The sequence below is a fragment of the Gossypium raimondii genome, chromosome 13 (assembly GCF_025698545.1).
Source record: "Gossypium raimondii isolate GPD5lz chromosome 13, ASM2569854v1, whole genome shotgun sequence".
Classification (NCBI taxonomy): Eukaryota; Viridiplantae; Streptophyta; class Magnoliopsida; order Malvales; family Malvaceae; genus Gossypium; species Gossypium raimondii.
Genome location: NC_068577.1, coordinates 58,095,703 through 58,117,391, shown reverse-complemented (window position 1 = coordinate 58,117,391; position 21,689 = coordinate 58,095,703). Strand labels below are relative to the sequence as shown.

General features: G+C 30.3%; 2 protein-coding genes across 7 annotated transcripts; both read left to right on the top strand.

Annotated features, from left to right (window-relative positions):
• The first annotated feature begins 1,345 nt into the window (after positions 1–1,345).
• LOC128036042 (tropinone reductase homolog At1g07440-like) lies at positions 1,346–4,833 on the top strand. Of its 2 annotated transcripts, XM_052626606.1 has the most exons (6): positions 1,346–1,501; positions 1,701–1,908; positions 2,968–3,184; positions 3,770–3,876; positions 4,359–4,391; positions 4,486–4,690. In XM_052626606.1, exons 1-5 carry the CDS (start codon positions 1,392–1,394, stop codon positions 4,380–4,382), a joined length of 666 nt encoding a protein of 221 aa, XP_052482566.1. In that variant the 5' UTR covers positions 1,346–1,391; the 3' UTR covers positions 4,383–4,391; positions 4,486–4,690. The 2 variants fall into 2 exon arrangements, with proteins under 2 accessions (XP_052482566.1, XP_052482565.1); XM_052626605.1 differs by lacking the exon at positions 4,359–4,391 and having other exon boundaries at positions 1,347–1,501; positions 4,486–4,833.
• Positions 4,834–10,395: 5,562 nt separating this feature from the next.
• On the top strand, positions 10,396–21,318 carry LOC105782838 (tropinone reductase homolog At5g06060). 5 transcript variants are annotated; one of them, XM_012607866.2, is made up of 5 exons: positions 10,396–10,541; positions 11,228–11,435; positions 12,016–12,232; positions 19,424–19,530; positions 20,994–21,318. In XM_012607866.2, exons 1-5 carry the CDS (start codon positions 10,453–10,455, stop codon positions 21,204–21,206), a joined length of 834 nt encoding a protein of 277 aa, XP_012463320.1. In that variant the 5' UTR covers positions 10,396–10,452; the 3' UTR covers positions 21,207–21,318. The 5 variants fall into 5 exon arrangements, with proteins under 5 accessions (XP_012463320.1, XP_012463319.1, XP_052482563.1 ...); XM_012607865.2 differs by lacking the exons at positions 19,424–19,530; positions 20,994–21,318 and adding exons at positions 13,076–13,182; positions 14,194–14,585; XM_052626603.1 differs by having other exon boundaries at positions 10,399–10,541; positions 11,204–11,435.
• Positions 21,319–21,689: the final 371 nt, after the last annotated feature.

Sequence of the window (21,689 nt, the reverse complement as noted above, 5' to 3'; positions counted from 1 at the left end):
GCACTAGGACTTGATGGTTGGCTGAAAGGGACAATACTTTCCAACATGTAATATTCACTAACGTATATTATGAAACACCCTACCATGTGCATCGTTGACCCTAAAATCAAAAATTTCTGTTTTAAACTTCTTAAAAATTCATAAAATTATAGTGTGATCTTTTTGAAAATGTTAAAATTTTGATTTAATCCTTTTAAAAACCATAAAAATATAACTGCATTTTGTTCTCATAAAAATACGACCAAATCTCCGCACCCTAAAAAAGTTTCTTGCTTCATCCTGGAATAATACTATACATGATCAATAAAAATTCATTTTCAATTTAGTCCATCCACTTCAAAACTATATTTAAAATTTACTAGTTTCATCTTAAAATTTTCAATATAGTCCTTAATTTTATCAAAATTTCAACATGTTCCTTCAATTTAGAATTAGGTTTTAAAACTCTTATTTTCTTAATTAAAATTGAAGTATTGAAATCCGATTATTTATAAAATATGAAAAGTTTAAGATTTACTTGTTAACGAAGTACAATTTTAAGATGAATGTTATGGTTCACTTTTGAACTTGCAAAGTGGATGGACTATATTGAAATTTTAATGAGCTTGTAAGGACTATTTATGATATTATACCATCTTAAAATTGAAAAGACAAAAAGATATAAATAATTGAGTAACCCGTCTAATTTACTAAAAAATAAGCCCTGAAAAAGACATATATATTATTTATTGGAGTAAAAAAATAAAACATATATTATTTGTTGACTTCAATTTCGATGGCTGAAAAAAAGATGATAATATCCAACACAAACGTGTATCATAAAATAAAGATAAAAATGTTTTTAAAAATAAAGTTGGCGATATTAATTTAAATTAAGAATTTTATAATAGTAGAGTAGATTTAGGGTGAAGGACCGCACCCTTAAAATGAGAAATTTCTGTTTTAAACCTCTCAAAATTCATAAAATTATAATTTAGCTTCTTCTAAGATCATTTATTGTTCTCATACAAAATATGACTTAATCACTGGCCACTAAAAGAAATTTCTAGTTTCAACCATGGATATATATATATGGTTAAACTACACCTTAGGTCACTAAATTATTAGTAAATTTTCTTATCTGATTTTTGACAGTAATTGTTCGATCGACTTGGATTTAAAGTATGTTCATCTACTTGTCAAAGAGTACTGATTTACTGTACTAATCGTCGAATCGTCGCTTGGAGCTCATTAGCCAGACTTAAATGAAAATTTTCGAATAATGCAGTGACTATTTTATAACTTTCTAAAGTTGATTGACCAAAACATAAACTAAATAATATTTTTTTTGGCAGAAAATTTAGTAATAGTTTAGTGAACTTTTATATATATATATATATATATATATATATATGAATGTAAGTAAAATGGGTGAAGCAGGGGTTTTTAGCAAAATGGAGTCTTCAAGATGGAGTCTTCAAGGCATGACTGCACTTGTTACTGGTGGAACCAAAGGGCTCGGGTAATTTCCTCTCCTTATTTCATAAAAATTTCAGAACAACAACTAAAACACGACACAACACGAAGATGTTTATCTCCTTTTCATGATTTGACATGAATTTAGTGGAAATGTACGTAAAAGATGATTGTTTTTCATATCGTCTTAAACATGTTTGACTTTATGCCAATGTGAAAAACCAAGTATTGCAATTGGTGATCAGGCATGCAATTGTGGAGGAATTAGCTGGATTCGGAGCGATTGTGCATACATGCTCTCGAACTGAAACCGAGCTCAACAATTGCTTACTCGAATGGAAAGCAAAGGGTTTTCGGGTTACAGGTTCGGTGTGTGATGTTTCAGATCAAACTCAAAGGGAGAATCTGTTAAACACTGTTTCCTCAGAATTCAACGGGAAGCTTAACATCCTGGTAAATTACTATAAATGTTCAAAGTCTTTGCACTCTTATACATTTAAAATATTTAGCCCGTCTTTTTTCTAGTATTTAAAAATACAAGTTCAATTGTTAATATCGTTAAAATTATTCTGTTGTCAAAACTTTTGTTATATGGCTATCAAATAAGTATATATATATATATTATTTCAAAATATTAACGGAATAACAATTAATTCTAAATTTTAAAATCTAAAAAAATAGAAGGATTAGCAAAATAAATAAGAGCAATTTTTTTTTCAGTGATGATATCAAATATAATATAAATCATTTTAGGTTTAAATTAGACTTGTTAATGGTTGGGTTACCTTTCTAAGTCTGAAAAATCATATGAAATTTGAAAGGGTTTGAATAAAAATATTGGGCTTGAAAAATGGTTTGGGCCAAAAAATAGGTCCGTTTAAAATATGGTTGAGCTCAAGTTTGAATATTCAAGACTTAAGCCCAGTCTAGTCCTATTTTCTTATTTAGTTCTCAAAGGTATTTATTAGAGTGAGCCCAATGACTAATCTTTCGCGTTCAGTAGGCCCATTAAGGGAGAAGACACTGGTCACGAGTTTTAAAGTTTGTTATGTTTTTTATTATATTATTTTTATATATTATATAATTTATAGCACATAAAATTTAAATTTATAATAATAGATAATACTACTATAATGTAAACATTAACAAATGTTAAGATGACTATATATAATTTTAATAAATAAAATATATAAAATTATTATATATTAAAATAAATATATTTTTTAAAATTAAAAAATATATATAGGTGGGCCTAAAATGGACTTCAGTTAGACATTTATAAATATGGGCAGAGCAGACTTGAGCAAAATTTTAGGCTCATGTTCGAGCATGGCCAGGTTTAGGCTCGGTTTGAATCTGGCTTGGCCCATGATCACCTTTAGTTTAAATCATTAGAATTTTCTAGGCTGAATTATTTTAGGTTCGTATAGTTTTAAATTCGAATTACTTTAAATTTAATTAAGAATTAGACAAGCGATGGATCTGAATGATGATGATGGATAAAATTTGTAGATAAATAATGTAGGAACGAATACAGCGAAATCGGTGACGGATTACACGGCGGAAGATGTTTCGTTTATGACGAGCACCAACTTCGAATCGGCTTTTAACATTAGTGTGTTGGCATATCCCCTTTTAAAAGCTTCAAATGCTGGAAGCGTTGTGTTTATGTCTTCAATGGCTAGTCTATTACCAGCATACTCTGGGGCTATATATGCTTCCAACAAAGGTAATTTTTTCTTCTAAACTTATTATTTGAGTTAATTGCATCAAACATCTTAAACTATGTCTTTTATTCTAAATTGGTCCCTAAACTTCAAATCATTCTAATCACATCTCTAAACTATCAATGTTATATCAATTAGGTCTTTCTGTTATTGAAATCATTAATTTAACTGTTAAATGACACATTAGATCATATGTGACATAATATGAAATGAAAAAAAATTAAGAAAATAAATATTGTTAAAATGGATGTTTTAAAAATCTTAATTTTTTTATTCTAAAAAAACAACTTAATTTTGGTGTTTTCTCTCTCTCTCATTAAGATTTGACGTGTTATTGAACGTTTTGAAATTCGGAGACCAATTTAGAATGAAGATCAAATTTGAACTGACAGTTAGTGCTAGACTGATGAAATGACTTGATTGATATAATACTATTACTTTGAAAACTCAATTGAAACATTGTAAAATTTATGGAGCAATTTAAAATCTAGGTTAAGTGATAATTTGACGATATTTGATGTAATTAACTTTATATTATGTATATGTTGTTATATATAAGAGTATAAAATTATGTGTTTTTGTTGTAGCTGCCATGAACCAGCTTGCGAAATACCTGTCATGTGATTGGGCAAGAGATAATATTAGGGTTAATGCTATTTTACCTTCGGTCGTCAAAACAGCCCTCCTTGAAAAGGTAAGAAGCTCTTCCTTATGCTTTATATTTTGAGTAAATTATACCTAAGGTCACTATATGATTAGTAAGTTAACGTTTTGGTCAGATCATTCAACTTCAAATAGTTACAAAATGATCACTGAATTATTCAAAAGTTTTTATTTAAGTCACTGAGATGCTAAAATCACTGCTATATAACCTTTTCTATTCACACCAATCGAAAGCTTTCCTTCTCCTTTTCTTCTACAATTTAGTTTTTTTTATGAACATCTTTGAATATCACGAATTTGTGAACCAGAAACTAACCAACTTTCTTCTTTAATCTTCGACTCTAATCATCAAATGAAAACTTTCGAATAGATCAGTGACTTAAATGAAAATTTTTGAATAGTTTAGGGACCATTTTATAACTTTTTAAAGTTGAGTGATCAAAACGAAAACTTACTAATAATTGAGTAATCTTGGGTATAGTTTAACTTTATCTTTTATGCTTTTGTTTCAAGGAACTTATAATTGAACTCAAATGAACATACGTGGTAAGAAGCTCGAGTTCGACTCAATTCAAAATTCAATTCAAGTTTGATCAAACTTCATTTTTAAAGTCGATATTTTATTGTATTCTTTTTCTAGTATTTCGAAGCTAATAAAGAAGGATTAGAGGCAACCCTAAACCGAACACCATTAGGACGGCTTGGACAGCCAAAGGAAGTGTCAGCTATGGTGGCTTTCCTGTGCCTACCAGCGGCTTCATATGTAACGGGGCAGGTTATTTGTGTTGATGGTGGGATGAGCGTGAATGGCCTCTTCTTTCCTAAGTAAATCATGAAAGAAACAAGGAGCCATGAACTCAAGTACGTAGGTTGAAAATTGAGATGAATTGGACATGTTTAAGCTATGAGATATGAATAAGAAGACATGTTTGTCAACTGTGAATGTTAAAAGACTTATCATAATTTAAATCTGTTTTTAATGGTCTAATTATGCTTTTAGTATCTATACTATGTTAAGATTTAAAATTTAACCTCTTTACTTTAATTTGATGTAACTTGATTCATGTTATCGTGTTAAATCATTTACCAAATTAATGCTAGTTAGAGTGGAATATTATTTTAAAAATATTAAATTATTTATATAAATTTATTCTATATTATATTTTTAAAATTTATATTTTCTATTATTTTAACGGTGCTTAGTTAATTTCTAGCACTAACTTCTTAAAAATATAAAAAGGGGTTATACCGAATTGAATAATTTCAACCATAAATAAAACAATTAATAGATGTGGAGTGCCTCTGTTTAAAAGCTAAAAGCTTTAGTTAGGAAGTTTGAGAATCAAATTGATAGAATTTGTAAACATGAAGGGTTATATTTGTTGAATTATTTAGAATTAGGACCAAATTGATAGAATAAGTAAGTATTGAGGACTAAATGTGTTATTATAAAAATTACAAAAAGACTTTCGATTATCAATTTAATGGCGGGTGACCAAAAAAAGAACGAATTCAAACGTTAGTGCCTAAATTGAAAATTTTAAAGTTAGGTAACCAAAACAGGAATGCGCGCATAGTTGGGTGATTATTTGTATAGGTTAACCTTTCTTTAATAATATCTTTGATTGAGAAAAAAAAATTAAGAAATAGTTTCTATTGAATAAATTAAAATTAAAAATTAAAAAGTTCACTTAAAGTATCAAAATTATGTATCAAATTCAAGCCTGTAAGCACCATACAAATCAACATCGGTGGAAATACACCAAAATGACTAAAATTTTAATCGAAATGAAACTTGAATGACTCAATATTATCTTTCTTTTTGCAATTTTGTAATTTTGCTTTTCTTTGTGACCCTTTCACCTAAAATATTAATACATATATATATTAGTTAAGTTTGATTGAAATGGAAATACCAAAAATCCAAGATAATAATCTTCATTTTTTCTCATTCTTTTAAAATTAACCCTTAATGTCACAAAGAAAAACAAAACTAAAACAAAAAGACCAACTTACGTGATGTGTAAACGTTGAGGGATAAGTTTCTTAGAAACAATACTAAATTGTCATGATTTATAAATGTTGATCATCAAATTTACTATTATGCCAATTTTAAAAGTTGCCACCATTAGCCAGTTCGTGACAAGAAAATACAAAATTAAATAGTTGGGTGACTAAACAAGAAGTCTACTAATAGTTAGGTCACTACTATTGTAGTTTATCCTTAATAAAATTGGCATAATTTATAAGACCATTGGTTGGTGAAAATAATTAACACATTTTGAAATTGGATATTGTAAGGACTAAATTAAAATTTGAGCACTATGAACACCTATATTCAAAAATGTAATTTCATCATTTTAATGGTTTATATCTTTATAGTTTTTAAAGGATTAAATCAAAATTTTTTTATCATTTTAGGAGGACTAAAGTACAATTTTACCATTATTAATTTAAAATTTTATAAATTACAAATGGATGGTTGTCTATCATCCACACACACATACACTATCACTATGTGCATGCATGGTTGTATATCATCCACACATATAGTAAATTCCAAATTAGTGTAAAACATTAATTTTGAATTTTAATTTTCCTTTGGATTTTGTTGATTCAATTTGTATCTTTTTAACTCATGGTATCAAATTCATTTAGGAGTTTTATAATAATAAAGATACGAGAAAATAATATTTAATACGTCATCGGTGAAAAATAATATGACACATTATCGTTGAATAAAACAAAAATAGTAGAAGATTTATAATTATTTAATCGATTTTCTCCCTCTAAAGCACTCTTTGCTAAATCGACTTATAAGATCCAACGGTTACCATTCTTTTATGAATAAGAAAAGCTTAATATATCATCCGGTATTCGAGATCAATATTCTTTTATAATTTAATATTTGAGTGTTTAATTGGGTTTTAGAATTGATTTGAGGAAAGTTAAGTGCTTATATTATTAGTTTTTCTTCATGATTTTGTTAATAGAGTAAATTTAGTTTTAGTTGTAAATTTATTTAATTTTGTATTTAATTTGTCAAATCTTGTCGATGATTGTGTGGTTTAATTAAAGTTATAGGATTGATTTTGTTAAGTTAATTGTTAATATTATTAGCTAATTATGAATTTTAATCAAATCAATTCTAAAACTTGAATTAAACACTAAAAATTAACATTGTTACCTTTAGGTACCAAAATGTATAAGTTTTATCAAATACATATACCAAATTAGACCAAAAACAACACATGTACCACATTAGAAAAAGTGTCAAACTTAAGTACCAAATTATGTATTAAGTTTTTTTCTGATTTCAATGATTAAATTATCTTTTTCGAAAGGTTCAATGATTAATGTAATTTTTTGTGACATTGAGTATTAATTTTAAAATAATAAAATTATTATCTTGGATTTTGAGTGTTTCTATTTTTTTTTGGAAATTTCCAATAAAATTTAGTGATAAATTTTTTAGCTTTTCAAGTAAAAGGGACAAAAAAAAAATCAAACTTGTAAAAAAGACCAAATTACCTATTGTGTAAATGTTGAGGGTTAGATTTTCTAGAATCAAGACTAAATTGACAGGATGTATAAATATTGAGGGTTAAAATAGTTACTATGTCAATTTTAAAAGCAGCCACCATTAACTAGTTAGCGACAAACAAAAACAAAATTGAATGGTTGGGAGACCATTTTGTATCTTTTCATGGCTGGGTAACAAAAAATGAAATTTATTAAGTACGAATTTTGTAAATTTTCATAATTAGATGATAGAAAAAATACTAATAATTAAATGACTACTGATGTAATTTACCCTTAATTATGGATGTTGAAGCTACTTACCACCGTTAATGACTAATGAGTAAATTCAATTACTAGTTATGTATTATGCGTACAATTATAGATTTAGTTTATTTTTTCCAATTGGGTCTTTCTAAGTCCTTATATTTTTCGTATTTTGAAATTTCAATCTTGACACAAATGAGAGTCATTAATCCACTAACTGGATTTTTATGTAGATAAACTGGCATGACATTGCACATATGATAATATATTTTGGTGCATCAGATTTTAGAAATTGCATAACTTTACTTAATGAATTTAATAGTTACTGTAGCAACCTAAAAATTTGGCGATGGGCGCTAATCGAATTGATTGTTGAAAATTTGAAAACGGAGTTTCGATTTTATTTAAAAAAAGGGGAGTCGCCACCAATCTTTTTTCTAGGTGTGATCAGGCACCTTCAAAATTCTCTTTTAGAAGAAAAATCCATTTTTAAACTTTTCTAAAAAAGAGGTGATTTTAGGCCTACGTTAAAATCCAGAGAAAATTAGAGTTCGAGAGTCGGTTACGCGCGAGGAAGGTATTAGCACCCTCGCGACGCCCAAAATTAGTATCTCGTTAAACGCGTGTTGTCTTAATTTTAAAAAATACGAGTTCAATTTAATATTTACTCGTGATCTGATTGAAACCTAGAAATTTTTGTTTTGAAAACGCGAGAATTTTGAAACACAATAACTTTTTGAGAACACGGAAATTTTTGAAATACGAGAATTTTAGAAACACAAAAATTTCTACAACACGAAAGTTTTTGAAAACACGAGATTTTTTTTAACACGGAAATTTTTTAAAAACACGGAAATTTTTGAAACACAGAAATTTTTTTTTGAAATACGAAAATTTTTAAAACACGACAATTTTTTAAACCATGAAAATTTTTGAAACACGGAAATTTTTAGAAAATACGAAAATTTCTGAAACACGACAATTTTTGAAACACGAGATTTTTTTTAAGACAAAAAAATAAAATAAAATTAAAATACGAAAATTTGTGAAATGCGAGAATTGTTGAAAACACGACAAGTTTTGAAAACATGAAAAATTTTGGAAAAGCGAAAAGTCGAAATTTTTTTAAACACGAGAAATTTTTGAAAACACGAAAACTTGAAATACAGAAATTATTTTTAAAAAACACGAATATATTTTTTGAAACACGGGAAATTTCATTATTATTTTTTGAGACACGAGAAATTTTGGAAACATGAAAACTTTTGAAAACACGATTTTTTTTAAAACGTACCGTATTTAACACGAATCGATGATATTCACCCCGACATGGCGATGAAATCGTTGATTTAGTGTCAAATCGATTCGACTTAATATTTAATCGTGATTCTATTAAAACACAAGAAACCTTTTCTATTTTTAAAAAACACGAGAATTTTTGAATATCTTCATTTTAAAAAAAAAAAAAAGGGCGTCCCGTATTTAACACGAGCCATCGATATTTACCCAACATAGCGATGAAATCAGTGACTTAATGCTAAATCGGTTCGTGGCCTCATGCATCAAAATTGTTCGAATTTAACGAATAAAATAAAATAAAATTAAAAAAAACATAAATACAAAATAAAAAAATACTTAAAAATATGCAATAATATTAAAACCGGGATAACATTTAAATATTTAGACAAAATTAAAAGTTCAAGAATTTACCAAAACCCAAAGTTATGGGCTGTTTGGGCTTTTTTTTTGCTGGGCTGGGTGCTGGTGGGCTGGCCTGCTAGCTGCTTGCTGGGCTACTGCTAGTACTGGGCTGCCGCAATCGGGCCTGCTTCACTTCTGTTGGGCTGCACTGGTCTGGGCCTGGGGCTGCTGCTGGCCTGCTAAGAAATGGCCTGCTCTTCCTTTTTTTTTTCTGGGCTACTTTGCCCCTCTTTTTTTTTAGGGCCTGTTTCCCTTTTTTTTTTTGGGTTGCTACTTGCTGTTTTTTTTTTTGTTTTTGTGTTGTTTGGCTTGTTTGGGTTGTAGATAATGGTGGTGGAGGTGTCACGGTGGCGGTGCGGCGGCGATGATTGCGGGAGGAGGTTTTGGGCTGCTGTTTTTTGAATATTTTGCTGCTGTTTATTTTTTTAAATTTTTTTTGCTGCAAAAACTCCATCCCCCCTTTCTCCTCAATTTTTCCTTTTAAAACCTTCCACTTTGTCCTCTTCCTCTTTGTTTTCAGGTGGCAGTGGAGCAATCATGGCCTAGGGAGGCTGCTGGAGTAGCTCGGCTGCAGATTGGGTGATTTGACAAGTCCAGAAGGACTAAAATGTAAAGGGCGCAAAGTTTCTGGGGCAAAAATGCAATTTTAGGAAAATATGGGGCTAAAATGTTATTTATGGAAAGTTTAGGGCCCCGAATGTAGTTTACAAAATATTAGGGGTCAATGTAAATTTAGAAAAAAACTAGAGGTCAAAATGTAATTTTTGAAAAATTCGGGGGCTAAAACATAATTTTTAAAAAAAAACGTAAATTCGTCCCGGACAAAATTCAGTGATTACAGTTACTATCTGGTAATGACTGAAATATTAAAATTTGGAGAGTACAAGAGCTAAAAATGATCATATAAAAGTATAGGGATTAAATTCATAACTTTTGCAAAATACAGGGACTAATGACAGAATTTAACCTTGATTTGAAGATAAATAGTACATGATTAATCTCGTTCTGTGGCTGAAAACAATTCTGATTTACAGCATATTATCCATCCATCCATATATATATATATACACACACGTATATATGAAGCACCATAAAAAAGGAAGGTGAGAAAGTAAGCATAATGGGAGAAGCAGAGGGGTGTAGCAAAGACAAAAGATGGAGTCTTCAAGGCATGACTGCACTTGTCACCGGTGGTACCAAAGGCATCGGGTACTTTCCTCTTCCTATTCGATAAAAATAGGGTAAATTATACCTATTAATAAATTTACATTTTAATTATTTAATTTTAAAAAGTTAAAAAATGGTTATTGTTATTGGGTCATTAAGTTTTTTTTTTAAAGTTTGACTAATGAGCTTTAAACGACAATTCTTCGATTGGTATGTGAACCAATACCCATTGATAAATGGAAAAACATACATTGGATCAAAGTCGATCTAAAATCGTGACATTTAAAGTTGTTTTATAAAAAAAAAACTGAACTATAGAATAAAAGAGGAAAAAAAGCTTTCGAATGATATAGGTGATGCGAACAGAGAATGTCATATAACAACGACTTTAATAGCCTAGTGACTTAAAATGAAAACTTTCGAATAGTTTACTAACAATTTTTGTAACTTTTGAAATTTAATAATCAAAATGTGAACTTATTAATTGCTTAATGACCTTAAATATAATTTGCCCATAAAAATAACACGAGAAAAATGACTAAAACACAACACCACACTTAAAGGGATAATCTTATTTTCGTGTTGAGACACAGATTTGATGTGAATCTAGTGGAAATCCACACGAAATGGTTACCTTCTTTTTTCTTTATTATTATTGTCTTCAACGTGTTTGTTTTTATGTCAATGTGACAAACCAAGTACAGTGCAATTAATGCGATGATGATCAGGCATGCAATCGTAGAGGAATTAGCTGCATTCGGAGCGATTGTGCATAAATGTTCTCGAACTGAAACTGAGCTCAATGATTGCTTGCTCGAATGGAAGGCAAAGGGTTTACGAGTTACCGGTTCAGTGTGTGATGTTTCGAATCAAGCTCAAAGAGAAAATCTACTAAACACAGTTTCTTCTGAGTTTAATGGGAAGCTTAACATCCTGGTAAATTACTGCAAATATTTATGTGTATGTATATATTGCAAATTCATCCTCGAGATAGGCTTGTTTAAATCTTTTGATTACTCGTGCTCTAATATTCAAGCTAGATCTTGTCATTTAATCTTAATTGGGGTTAATAAAGTAATTTTAATCCATTTCATCAAAAAGTTAAGGGTAAATTACAATTGACTTCACCCAACTATGGTTTCTTTTTCGGTCGCTCAATTATAGAAAGTTACAAAATGACCACCCAACTATTAGTAAATTTTTTTGGTCACTCAAATATAAAAATTTACAAAATGGTCACCTAACTATTTAATTTTGTGATTATTTGTCACCAGCTGGCTAATGTAAAAACTAAAAACACTCGAAAATCCAAGCTAATTTGGTGATCAAGATAATTTTGTTTGGAACTGAAGTGCAATTGAATTCTCTTTGTACTAAAGGGACTAAATTGATCCATTTAATAATAGGACTAAATTAATCTAGTCACTATTATACAGGGACCTCCCATGGAATATAACCTATGTTTATATAGAATTAATAAAAATTTGGATTTGAATTGAACTCGTAAAATTTGCAGATAAATAACGTGGGAACGAATATAGGGAAAATGGTGACGGATTACACGGCGGAAGATGTTTCATTTTTGACGAGCACCAACTTCGAATCGGCTTATAACATTAGTGTATTGGCACATCCCCTTTTGAAAGCTTCCGCCGCTGCAAGCGTTGTGTTTATTTCTTCTATTGCTGGTATATTACCTGTATTTAATGCGCCTATCTATGGAGCCAACAAAGGTAATATTCTACACGTTTTATATTTATAAAATTATTTTTTTGCATATTGTATTTTATTTACTTTTTTGGATAAAGCAATATTTAGTCTTTGAACTTGGTATTTTTCAATTTGGTCCATGAACTTAGTTCAATTAAGGTGTGAAAATGTACCACCTTAAGATTGTGTCATGTCATCACCTAAAAAATTAAAAAAAATTGTATAAAATGTTAAAGTTACAAGTTTAGGGACCAATATCAGAGTTCCACGCCATCATGCCCTAACAGAATCCAAGTTTGAGGACTAGATTGAGATAATATGTCATGTTCAGGGACTGATATGGACCAAACAAAAGTTTAGAGACCAAAGTTGGAGTGTTGTCAAGTTTCAAGGCATACTCAAATTGTAGTCTAGATTTTAAATTGGCCATAGAACTTCAAACATTCTTTTCGAGTCTTTAAAATATCCTATCATGTCAATAAGGTCCTTCTGACAACTTAACTATTAGCTTAGGTGTTAATTGTCAGCTCAAATATAGTGTAGAGTATATTTAAAACGTATGGTTCAATTTTAATTACGTGCAAACAACTTGAATCTAATGTGTTTTCAATTTGATTCATGTGTTTTAAATATGTACCATGTCAGATTTGAACTATCATTTAATACCTAAATTGACAGCCAAACTGATGAAAAGACTTGATTGATATAATTCTAATACTTTGAAAACTCAATTAAAATATTTTTTTTGTTCAAAGACCAATTTAAAATCTTAGTGATAATTTGAGAATGTTGGATATAAAGCCTTGGCCCCTTCAAATGGAAAATTTGTGCTTTAGTCCCTCTAAAATTGTCTAATTTTGTTGCAGGGGCCATGGAGCATCTTTCGAAATTCTTAGCTTTTGACTGGGGAGGAGATAATATTAGGGTTAATACCATTGCACCAGCAACCATCAAAACTCCCCTCTCTCAACGTGTAAGAAACTCTTCCTTATGCTTATCTTTTATACTCCCTCCGCCCCAATAAACTTGTAATCGGTCTTGAACGAACTCGTGTCATAAGAAGCTTGAGTTCAACTAAAATTTCAAAACTCGGTTCGAGCTTTGATTGAATTTCATTTTTTCTAAGCCATTTACATTTTATTGAAACAAAATCTATAATTTTTGTTGAAACTCAAGTTTGGATTGAGATTTTTCAATTACTAATATAAATATATAATCTTAAAAAAAGGTAAACTACACCCAATGTCACTAAACAACTAGTAAATTTACGTTTTGGTCACTCAACTTCAAAAAGTTACAAAATGGGCATTGAACTATTTGAAAGCTTTCATTTAAGTTACTAAACTATTAATTTTTTTTATATAAGTCATTAGGTTGTTATGTTTTTTTAAAAAAACACTTCGGCTAGGAAGCTCCAAGCAACGATTCAATTGTTGGTACAAGATCAGTACCCATTGATAAGTAGAAGAATATAGCCGATCTGGCGGTCAGTGTCAAAGATCGGAGAAAAAAGTTGTCTAGATTTTGGTTTGTAGATTCATAATTTTCAAAGCTGTTTCATGGCAAAAAAAAAAGTTGAATTGTAGAAAAAAAGGGAAAGGAGAACTTTCTATTAGTGCAAGCGGCGCAAATAGAGAAACCTATACAACAACGATTTTAACAGTTCAGTGACTAAAATCAAAACTTTCGACTAGTTTAGTGATCATTTTGTAACCTTTTTAAGTTGGGTGACTAAAACATAAATTTACTATAGTTTAGTGACTTTGGGTGCAATTTACCCTAAAAACCTGATTAAACTTTTAAATAATTAAGATATTCAAATCGGATGGCTCGATAGTTTGACTCGATAATGATAAAAAAAATTGAACTTTTTCTAATCAAATCCAAATAACTTTGTGTTACGTTTATTAGGACTCGACATTTAGTTTTGATCATAATTAGACAACTATAGACATAATAGATACATTGATATATTATTTTGCAGTTTTTTGAAGGCAATGAAGAAGGATTAAATACAATGATAAGCCGAACACCATTAGGACGGCTTGGCGAGCCAAAGGAAGTGTCGGCTATGGTGGCTTTCTTGTGCCTACCGGCGGCTTCATATGTAACAGGGCAACTTATTTGTGTTGATGGTGGGATCACCATGAATGGCCTATGTTTTCCAAATCAAATTACAAAACAACATGAGCCATGAGCCATGAGCCACGAGCCAACACAAATGTGTACGTAGTTGGTAAGTTGGGATGTATAAGACCTGTTTGGGCAATGAACTAGAGGAGGTTGGAAATAAGGTATTGCAAAACAAATCTGTTATCATTGATTGTAAACTAAATAACAAAGTATGAAATCAAAAATTATTGCATCGTGGTAAAATCATCGTCTTACCCTGATCGGTGTAATCATGTAGCAGATCTCATCCCCTAAGATTAACACAGTCCTTCGATATTCGTACACCCGAATATGGAAGATGGAACTTGATTGGTGTTGCGCTTCTCAGGAAATCACAGTAGGAACAATTCCTAAGAAAGTTTGGAGGGGTCATAGTCGATCCTACTTAAAACCCAAACTCCCAGACAGAATTTTCTCTAAAGTGATTAAGCAAAAAAACGACAGTTTATAAAGAAATCGCAGACAAAAGGCGAAGGAGAGGAATGTTTTTTAGAGAGGGTTGTGTTTCTGTTCAGTGTAAAAAAAAAATGAAATCAGCCCTCTATTTATACTAGTAACATAAGGGAAAACGATAAAAAGGCAGGGGCAAAGAAGTAAAAAAAAGCACTGAAACTACCCCGAACAGCAAAAAATTCCTAGATTTTCCAAAACAATAACTGTGTGGAGAAAATAAGACTCTTGTAAAAACATGTGATAAGCCTATGGCCCAATTGCTCAATTAGAGCAAGAAGTAAATTTATATAAAAATGCTCTTAATAGTTTATATTTAAACAATGTGGGATATACCTACTAACACCAACCCTTTGCATTACCAACAGGGGATTCATAGCCACCCTTTAATCCAAACTTTAATATTATTTTTGGAATGAATATCAAGTTTATATATAAGCTTTAGTCTAATATGCAATTTGATACATAAATTTTGATTTGGTGCAATTATTCACGTGAAACTTGAATTGTGATTCATATGTATAAACGAAACTTTGATTTTAATTCAATTGTCACATCTAAAGTAATAAATACTTACATTTATTTTCAAATTGGATTAATTTAATTATTTGTAGATGCAATATATCATTATAAAATAGTACTAATTCGATAATGTTGTTAGTGATTTAGCTAAGCAAGCCATATGAAAAAATGGATTCACTCCGGACCTCATGTCACTATTGCTATAGAACTCCATTTTTGCTGGCATATAATAAGCTGAGCCTACCGAAAATCTACCAGAAGTCTCCAACCCCCAACAACAAGAGTCTTTAACAACCTCTCTATTCACGCAAGGGATTGGCACCACCACAAACCCTCCTTCGAGATATAATCCGAGACCGTTCTCCGATTGGTTCGTGTTTTGATTATCCTTCAACGGTCATTTTCCCACCCACCAATCGAACGTGAACCGAATATTTGAACCATCCCCTACTTCCCATTTACAACCCTTGGCCACTATATCATAAACCTCTCCAAGTAGAGGAAACATTTGGCTTAACTTCATCACTCAAGAAAGCAACATTACTCAAGTACTTGTTTCTAAAAACCCGACACCAAAGTGAATCAAAATTCAAAGGCCGAAACGCATGTTATCAAGTCATTCTCAAGTTACACATTCCCTAATTCACCAAAGCTTTTCTCTGTATTTATATCATATTCAGGTCTTTTTACTGAATTGACTTCACGAGTCAACCAAACAAACTCAATTATAAATGATTAAAAAAATATTTATTTTAAAATAACAATTATTATTATGAAAATATTTGTCTTTTTATGAAAAATATAGCTTTAAAAGTTGCTTTTTAAAAGGATTAATATAATGAAAAGCTACTGTAAAATAACTAAATAATCAATTGAGCTCCTATCGTTAGGGGTTTACATGAAAGTTGTTTTTCGAGGGCTTAATTGATTGCTTATATTTAATTAAGGACTTAATTGCCAAGCAAAAAAAGATTAAAGACTCAATTGAATGTTGTATTCAATTGAGGCCTTAGTTGATTATTAAATTATTTTACAGGTATTTTTCATTATATTAAGCCTTTTAAAATATATATATATATATATATATATAATAAATTAATAGATAAAAAACTTAAGACACACCCATTATATGGGTATATATTTATACTTTCACCCTAATAGTTGCATAATTATCTAAGATTTTCTTAGTTGCGAATATTTTGGGAACACAAGTGTTATATCCTGAATGGAGGTCTTTGGATTATTTGTTGGAGTTGGCCAAGAAAAAATGCAAGAAGGAAATTTTATGGAGGAGACGACATATCGTGGAAAATATGGGAGGATCAAAATGCATTTTGGTGATTCAGAAACAATTGTTTTTCTCTTATGTGAACCCTCAAGTGAGTCGATTGTAAATATTGATTTTGAAAGTCGAATGACATGAGTTCTTGAATGAGTTGGAGATTGAGAAGAAGATTTAGTTAATTGAGTGTTTTGGATGTGGTGATGTAACAATTGTTTTATCCATAGGTTATGTAAAGGTAACTAGGGGTGAGCGTACGATCGAATCGAGTGAAAAAATTTTGAGTTAATCGAGTTCACAAGTCCTATTTTATTATCCTAACTCAATTTGAAATTTTTTCGAATTGAGTCGAGTGAAATGAAATTCGAGTCAGGTCGAATCGAGTAAAATTGTTCGAGTTAAATTAAAAAAATTAAACATGTTAAATAAAAATATTGTTACATTATAACTAATTCGATGTTAGAGCATATAAATTTGAAAAATTTTCAAAGCAAAAAAAAAAAAAATACTTGAGTATGATAAATTTGAATCATTAATTAGGTTCCACAACTATTATTTTAGAAAATTTTAAAATTTTATTTTTTATATATTTTAGAAATTTTATAAATTTTTAAAATATAAATTTTGAATTTTTATAATTTTTTTATTTATAAAAATTATTATTTTTATTTTTTGTAATTTTGTTGTGAGAGACCGATTTGCTAATTTTCAAAGTTGAGAGGGACCAAAAGGATATTTATACCAATTTATTATTCGAATTATTTAAGTTATTCGAATTGCGAAATTCAACTTGACTTGAACTAAAAACTCGAATCAAGTTATTCAGGTTGAATTGAATAATTCGAATAACTCAAAATTTAAAATTGTATTTTATTTTTTGAAATCGAATTGAGATTTAGGTGCTACAAATTTATGGTGTTGGCAATTGATTTGAAGGGTATGAAGACAAATTATTGAGTTTATTTAAGCTACCATTGATTTAATTTTAGTTAAAGAGAGAATAATAAAGTAAAAGGGCCCTTGGGTCTACATTTTATGCTTCCATATAATAAGCAAATGTACATTTTATATATATTTTAGAATTATGTCTCATAATTATTATTTTAAAAAATTTAAATTTTAACTTATATATATATATATATTAGAATTTTTAAAAATATAAATTTTAAATTTTTATAAATATTTTGAATTTTTGAAAATTATTTTAAAATATTTTATTTTGTAATTTTTGTTGTGAGAGAGATTAATTTGCTTATTTTCAAAGTTAACAAGGATCAAAAGAGTATTTATATCAATCTGTTATTCAAATTATTGAGCTATTCGAATTGTGAAATTCAACTTTGACTTGAACTCGAAATTCGAATCGAGTTATTCGAGTTGAATCGAATAATTCGAATAACTTGAAACTCAAAATTATTTTCGAATCGAATTAAATTGAGATTTTGGTGTTACAAATTTATGGTGGTTTGTACAACATGAAGATAAATTATTGAGTTTATTTACGCTACCATTAATTTAGTTTTAGTTAAAAAGAGAGTAATAAAGTAAAAAGGGTCTTTGGGTCTACATTTTATGTGTCTCCATATGATAAGAAAATATACATTAAACCTTTGAAAGAGGGATTTAGCTGCTGTTGCTAATATGTGCTTAAGTCAGGCAAAGGGATGAAGATAACATCAGAGTTTTACATTGTTATTTTGGAGGGTTATGTAATAAAATAGACCAATAGTTTTGTTTCAAGTAATACTAATATTTAACTTTAAACATAATTAAATATCATCATAAACTACTTCTTTAACTATACATTTTTTTGGGTTAAATCAAGTTAGAGTTTTTGAAGTGCAAAGCATAAAGTTGAGTCGACTCGGAATGACCAGAGTTGAACAATATCTTCAACTTTGAATCGATTATTCTTTACAATAGAATTCCAAGATGTCGTAATGACATACATTGAGTTTTTGCGCATATCCCACCATTTAAAGTTGATTTCAGTTTCCTCCATGGATGGTTCCACCAAGCAAGCTTGAATGGCTTCTTTATTCTTCAAACGCTCAACCTCGGATTCGTTGAGGAATTCACGGGATTCGACTTGCGAAAATGGTATCAACAATCGACTCGCTTGGGGGTTCACATCGGAGAAAAACAGTTGTTTTTGAATCACCAATACGCAATTTGATCCGCCCATGTTTTCAACAATATGTTGTTTCAAGCCTTCAGGCATCAGTGGCTTAGGTGGATAAGAGGTAATGGGTCTCTTGTTCTTGTTATTTTCTTCTTGGATTCGGCGTTTCCTTTTCAATCGACCATTATTCTTTTTCTCATTCATGAAGGTTTGCTCTTGCATTTTTTCCTGGTCTACTCTCACAACTTCTAACAAATAATCCATAGCTGTCCATTCAGGTTGAATCCTTGTGTTCTTGAAATCTTCAGAAGTAAGAAGCTCCGTTTTTTCTTTTAGATAGTCATATAGCTATTAGGGTGGAAGTATAAATATAGAGACATGAGAGCTGAACAGTTCGTGTAGAATTGGGTTTCTTTTTTTATGAAAAATATGAAATAAATCCAAATCCAAATCCAAATCCAAATAGGAATAGGATGTCATAGGTTTCTGGTTCTGTCAATGTTTAGAGCAAAGAAATTATTTTTTTACATATTGGATTTGGATTTCTATTTAAATTCAATCATCCTATTCCTATTCCTATTCCTATTTGGATTTGGATTTGGATTTCATATTTTTCATAAAAAATTTGAGCTTTAGCCCCTCTAAAATTATCTAATTTTGTTGCAGGGGCCATGGAGCATCTTTCGAAATTCTTAGCTTTTGACTGGGCAGGAGATAATATTAGGGTTAATGTCGTTGCTCCTGCAGCCATCAAAACTCCCCTCTCTCAACGTGTAAGAAACTCTTCCTTATGCTTATCTTTTATACTCCCTCCGTGTCTTGAACGAACTCGGTTTGAGCTTGGTTGATTAGACTTGTTCACCTAATATGAAATGGACTCGATTCTTATTCTTGAATTCAAACTATATAAATCTTTTTTCTTTTAAGCCATTGACATTTTATTGAAACAAAATCTATAATTTATGTTGAAACTCAAGTTTGGATTCAGATTTTTCAATTACTAATAGAAATATATAATTTTAGAAAAAAGGTAAACTACACCTAAGGTCACTAAACAACTAGTAAATTTACGTTTTGGTCACTCAACTTCAAAAAGTTACAAAATGGGCATTGAACTATTTGAAAGTTTTCATTTAAGTTGCTAAACTATTAAAATTTTTTATATAAGTCACTAGTAGAGGTGCTGGGCCGCCCGGCCCGACGGCCCACCCAAAATATGGGAGGGTTCGGGTAAAAATATAGGCCCGAAATATGGGTTTGGGCAAAAAAACGAGACCCGTTTAGAAAATGGGCCGGGCGTCGGGCACAAATTTTTGGCCCGGGCCCGGCCCGAATATAATAAATATTTTTATTTTTTATTTTTTAATTTTAAAATACTTTTAAAATACTTTTTTTAATTTTTTAATTTTAAAATATTTTTAAAATACTTTTTTTAATTTTTTTAATTTTTAAAATAAATTTTTTATATTTATTAAAAAATAGGCCGGGCCGGGCTCGAGCTTATGATTTTTTCCTGGGCCGGTCCTGGGCAAAATTTCAGGCCCATATTTCGGCCCGGGCCAAAATTTTTTCTGGGCCTGGCCCGGCCCATGAGCACCTCTAGTCACTAGGTTGTTAAGTTTTTAAAAAAAAAAAAACAATTCGGCCAAGAAGCTTCAAACGACAATTCAATGATTGGTACAGTGGATCAGTACCCATTGATAAGTAGAAGAACATACCTTGGATCCAAGCCGATCTGGCGGTCAATGTCAAATATCGGAGAAGAAAGTTGTCTAGATTTTAGTTTGTAGATTCATGATTTTCAAAGCTATTTCATGGCAAAAAAAAAAAAAAAAAGAAGAAGGTTGAATTGTAGAAAAGAAGGGGAAGGAAAACTTTCGATTAGTGCAAGAGGTGCAAATAGAGAAACCTATAAACAACGAATTTGACAACCTAGTGACTAAAATCAAAATTTTTGAATAGTTCAGTGATCATTTTGTAACCTTTTTAGGTTGGGTGCCTAAAACATAAACTTACTATAGTTTAGTGACTTTGGGTGCAATTTACCCTTAAAACTTGATTGAACTTTTAAATAATTAAGATATTCAAATCAGCTAACTTGATAGTTTGACTTGATAACTTTTTTCTAATCAAATCCAAATAACTTTGTGTTACGTTTATTAGGACTCGACATTTAGTTTTGATCATATTTAGACAACTATAGACATAATAGATACATTGATATATTATTTTGCAGTTTTCTGAAGGTAATGAAGAAGGATTAAATGCAATCATAAGCCGAACACCATTAGGACGGGTTGGCGAGCCGAAGGAAGTGTCGGCTATGGTTGCTTTCTTGTGCCTACCGGCGGCTTCATATGTAACAGGGCAACTTATTTTTGTTGATGGTGGGATCACCGTGAATGGCCTATGTTTTCCAAATCAAATTACAAAACAACATGAGGCATGAGCCACAAGCCAACTCAAATGTGTACGTAGTTGGTAAGTTGGGATGTATAAGACCGGTTTGGGCAATGAACTAGAGGATGTTGGAAATAAGGTATTGCAAAACAAATCTGTTAGCACTGATTGGAAAATGAATAACAAAATATGAAATTAAAAATTATTGCGTCGTGTTAAATCCATTGTCTTAGAACCAAATTTGTCTTGATCGGTGTAATCATGTAGCGGATTTCATCCCCCAAGGTTAACACAGTCCTTCGATATTCGTACACTCGTATATGGAAGATGAAACTTGATTGGTGTTGCCCTTCTCAAGAAATCACAGTAGGAACAATTCCCAAAAAAGTTTGGAGGGTCATAGTCGATCCCGCTAAAAACCCAAACTTCTAGACAAAATTTTCTCTAAAGTGATTAAGGAAAGAAATGACAGTTTATAAAGAAATCGCAGACATAAAGCGGAGGAGAGGATTGTGTTTCTATTCAGTGTAAA

What these genes read in the sequence shown, in the direction of transcription:
- LOC105782838 (XM_052626603.1), top strand. Translation starts at nt 10,453, where the DNA reads ATGGGAGAAGCAGAGGGGTGTAGCAAAGACAAAAGATGGAGTCTTCAA. An exon ending in ATGGGAAGCTTAACATCCTG is followed by an intron (nt 11,436 to 12,015) that starts GTAAATTACTGC and finishes TAAAATTTGCAG; the next exon opens with ATAAATAACGTGGGAACGAA. An exon ending in AAACTCCCCTCTCTCAACGT is followed by an intron (nt 19,531 to 20,993) that starts GTAAGAAACTCT and finishes ATTATTTTGCAG; the next exon opens with TTTTCTGAAGGTAATGAAGA.
- LOC128036042 (XM_052626605.1), top strand. Translation starts at nt 1,392, where the DNA reads ATGAATGTAAGTAAAATGGGTGAAGCAGGGGTTTTTAGCAAAATGGAG. An exon ending in ACGGGAAGCTTAACATCCTG is followed by an intron (nt 1,909 to 2,967) that starts GTAAATTACTAT and finishes TAAAATTTGTAG; the next exon opens with ATAAATAATGTAGGAACGAA. An exon ending in TATATATGCTTCCAACAAAG is followed by an intron (nt 3,185 to 3,769) that starts GTAATTTTTTCT and finishes TTTTTGTTGTAG; the next exon opens with CTGCCATGAACCAGCTTGCG.